The sequence below is a fragment of the Fukomys damarensis genome, unplaced genomic scaffold (genome assembly GCF_012274545.1).
Source record: "Fukomys damarensis isolate Sample0158 unplaced genomic scaffold, DMR_v1.0_HiC HiC_scaffold_13, whole genome shotgun sequence".
In the NCBI taxonomy this organism is placed as follows: Eukaryota; Metazoa; Chordata; class Mammalia; order Rodentia; family Bathyergidae; genus Fukomys; species Fukomys damarensis.
Genome location: NW_022900925.1, coordinates 17,957,385 through 17,958,875, shown reverse-complemented (window position 1 = coordinate 17,958,875; position 1,491 = coordinate 17,957,385). Strand labels below are relative to the sequence as shown.

At 62.1% G+C, this 1,491-nt stretch overlaps 1 protein-coding gene across 1 annotated transcript in view; it reads left to right on the top strand.

The window, feature by feature from the left end:
- The first annotated feature begins 6 nt into the window (after positions 1-6).
- Traf4 (TNF receptor associated factor 4) overlaps positions 7-1,491 on the top strand; it is a 6,015-nt gene continuing 4,530 nt past the window's right edge. The window contains exon 1 of the mRNA XM_010642290.1: positions 7-129. Coding sequence (XP_010640592.1) covers positions 59-129 — 71 coding nt within the window. The 5' untranslated portion in view covers positions 7-58. The remainder of the gene's footprint in view (positions 130-1,491) is intronic.

Sequence of the window (1,491 nt, the reverse complement as noted above, 5' to 3'; positions counted from 1 at the left end):
CTATAAGTTCCTGGAGAAGCCCAAGCGGCGGCTCCTGTGCCCACTCTGCGGGAAACCTATGCGCGAGCCCGTGCAGGTTTCCACCTGCGGCCACCGCTTCTGTGACACCTGCCTGCAGGAGTTTCTCAGGTGCGGCTCGGGGGCAACTGGGGACGGCGAGTGTCGCTGAGGGAGGGCACTGCATGGGGAGGGGCTCAGGCCCAAGGCTCTCCAGGCCTTTGTCTTCGCCGCGGCCCGGTGACCTCAGGGGCGCCCGCCGTGACGTCACGGGACACCGGTGACGTCAGGCCCCGGGGAGGACCCCACTCCCTCACAGTGGGGTCCGGGGTTCCATCTGGCCAGCGCCAAGTCGGCGGAACTCCGTGCCTCTCCGCGGGGCAGAGGTGAGAAAGACACCCTTTCTGACCCGAGGCCGGCCCTTCCCCCCTCACCCGAGAGCCGGGGCGGCCTCACCCTTGAACTGTGACCCTTCAGGAAGAGAAGGGTGAAACCTTCCCTCCCGAGCTGCACGTGACTGTAGTTTTCATCCACCTAAACCTCTTGTGATTCTTCGTAAGGCTCAGAGAACGGCCGCTATTGTTCTCCCATTTCACAGATGATGAAACGAGATTCAGGGAAAGGCTGCGACTTGCCCAGGGTCCTACAATTGAAGGCTTAACTGGGATGCAATCTCCGGCTGCTTAGAGTCACACAATAGAGAAGGCTGTTACGTTACAACGCTCTCCTTAAGCGGGAATCCCTTGGGCGTCTCTCCCCTTTCCCGGGGATCTGGAATACGGGGAGGGGCGGGTGGTAAACAGCGTTAAGTGGGGGGGTGGCATCTGTGTTGCTACTGGGCTCAGTTGGGGTCAGCAAGGCTTCTCAGGCCCTTTTTGGGCTTAGGTCAGCCCTCTGGGACATCTATCAAGTTTCTGGGCGTCCCGTTCCGTCTTGAATCTCCCGCGCGCTCTGGGAACTGCTCGGGCCGGGGTGTGGGGAGGGAGGGAGTCCCCGCTACTGGGGAGGTCGTGGCCTCTGAGCCCTGGGGAAGCGGGGACAGACGCTGTCCGGAGGCTCTTCACCATGCTGAGAGGCCCGGGTAGTGAGAACACGCTAGGGCTCCTGCTTTAGTGCTCCCTCCTTTTGGCCTTTCGCATCCTCCGGCTGGCGGAAATCTCATCAGGCTCTTTGTTTTCTGTTCCTGCGGCCGCCCCACTCTTGCCCTCACACACACTCGTTCTCGAGCTGCTGTGCTGCCCCCTCCTCCTTTTCCCTCTCCACCCTCCCGGCAGTGTACACACTCTCCTACACACACGCACACACGCAGAAGGCTGTGTACACACACACACACACACACACACACACACGCACGCACGCGCGCGCGCGCCCATTGTCTCCCCTGCTGTCCTTCCCATCCCTCTGGTTTCCAGATGAGACCAGCTGAGCCAGCCCCCTCCAGCTGACCCACCCTTACTGCCTGGGGAAGGGGAGGGCGCTGTCAGGCCTCCCCCC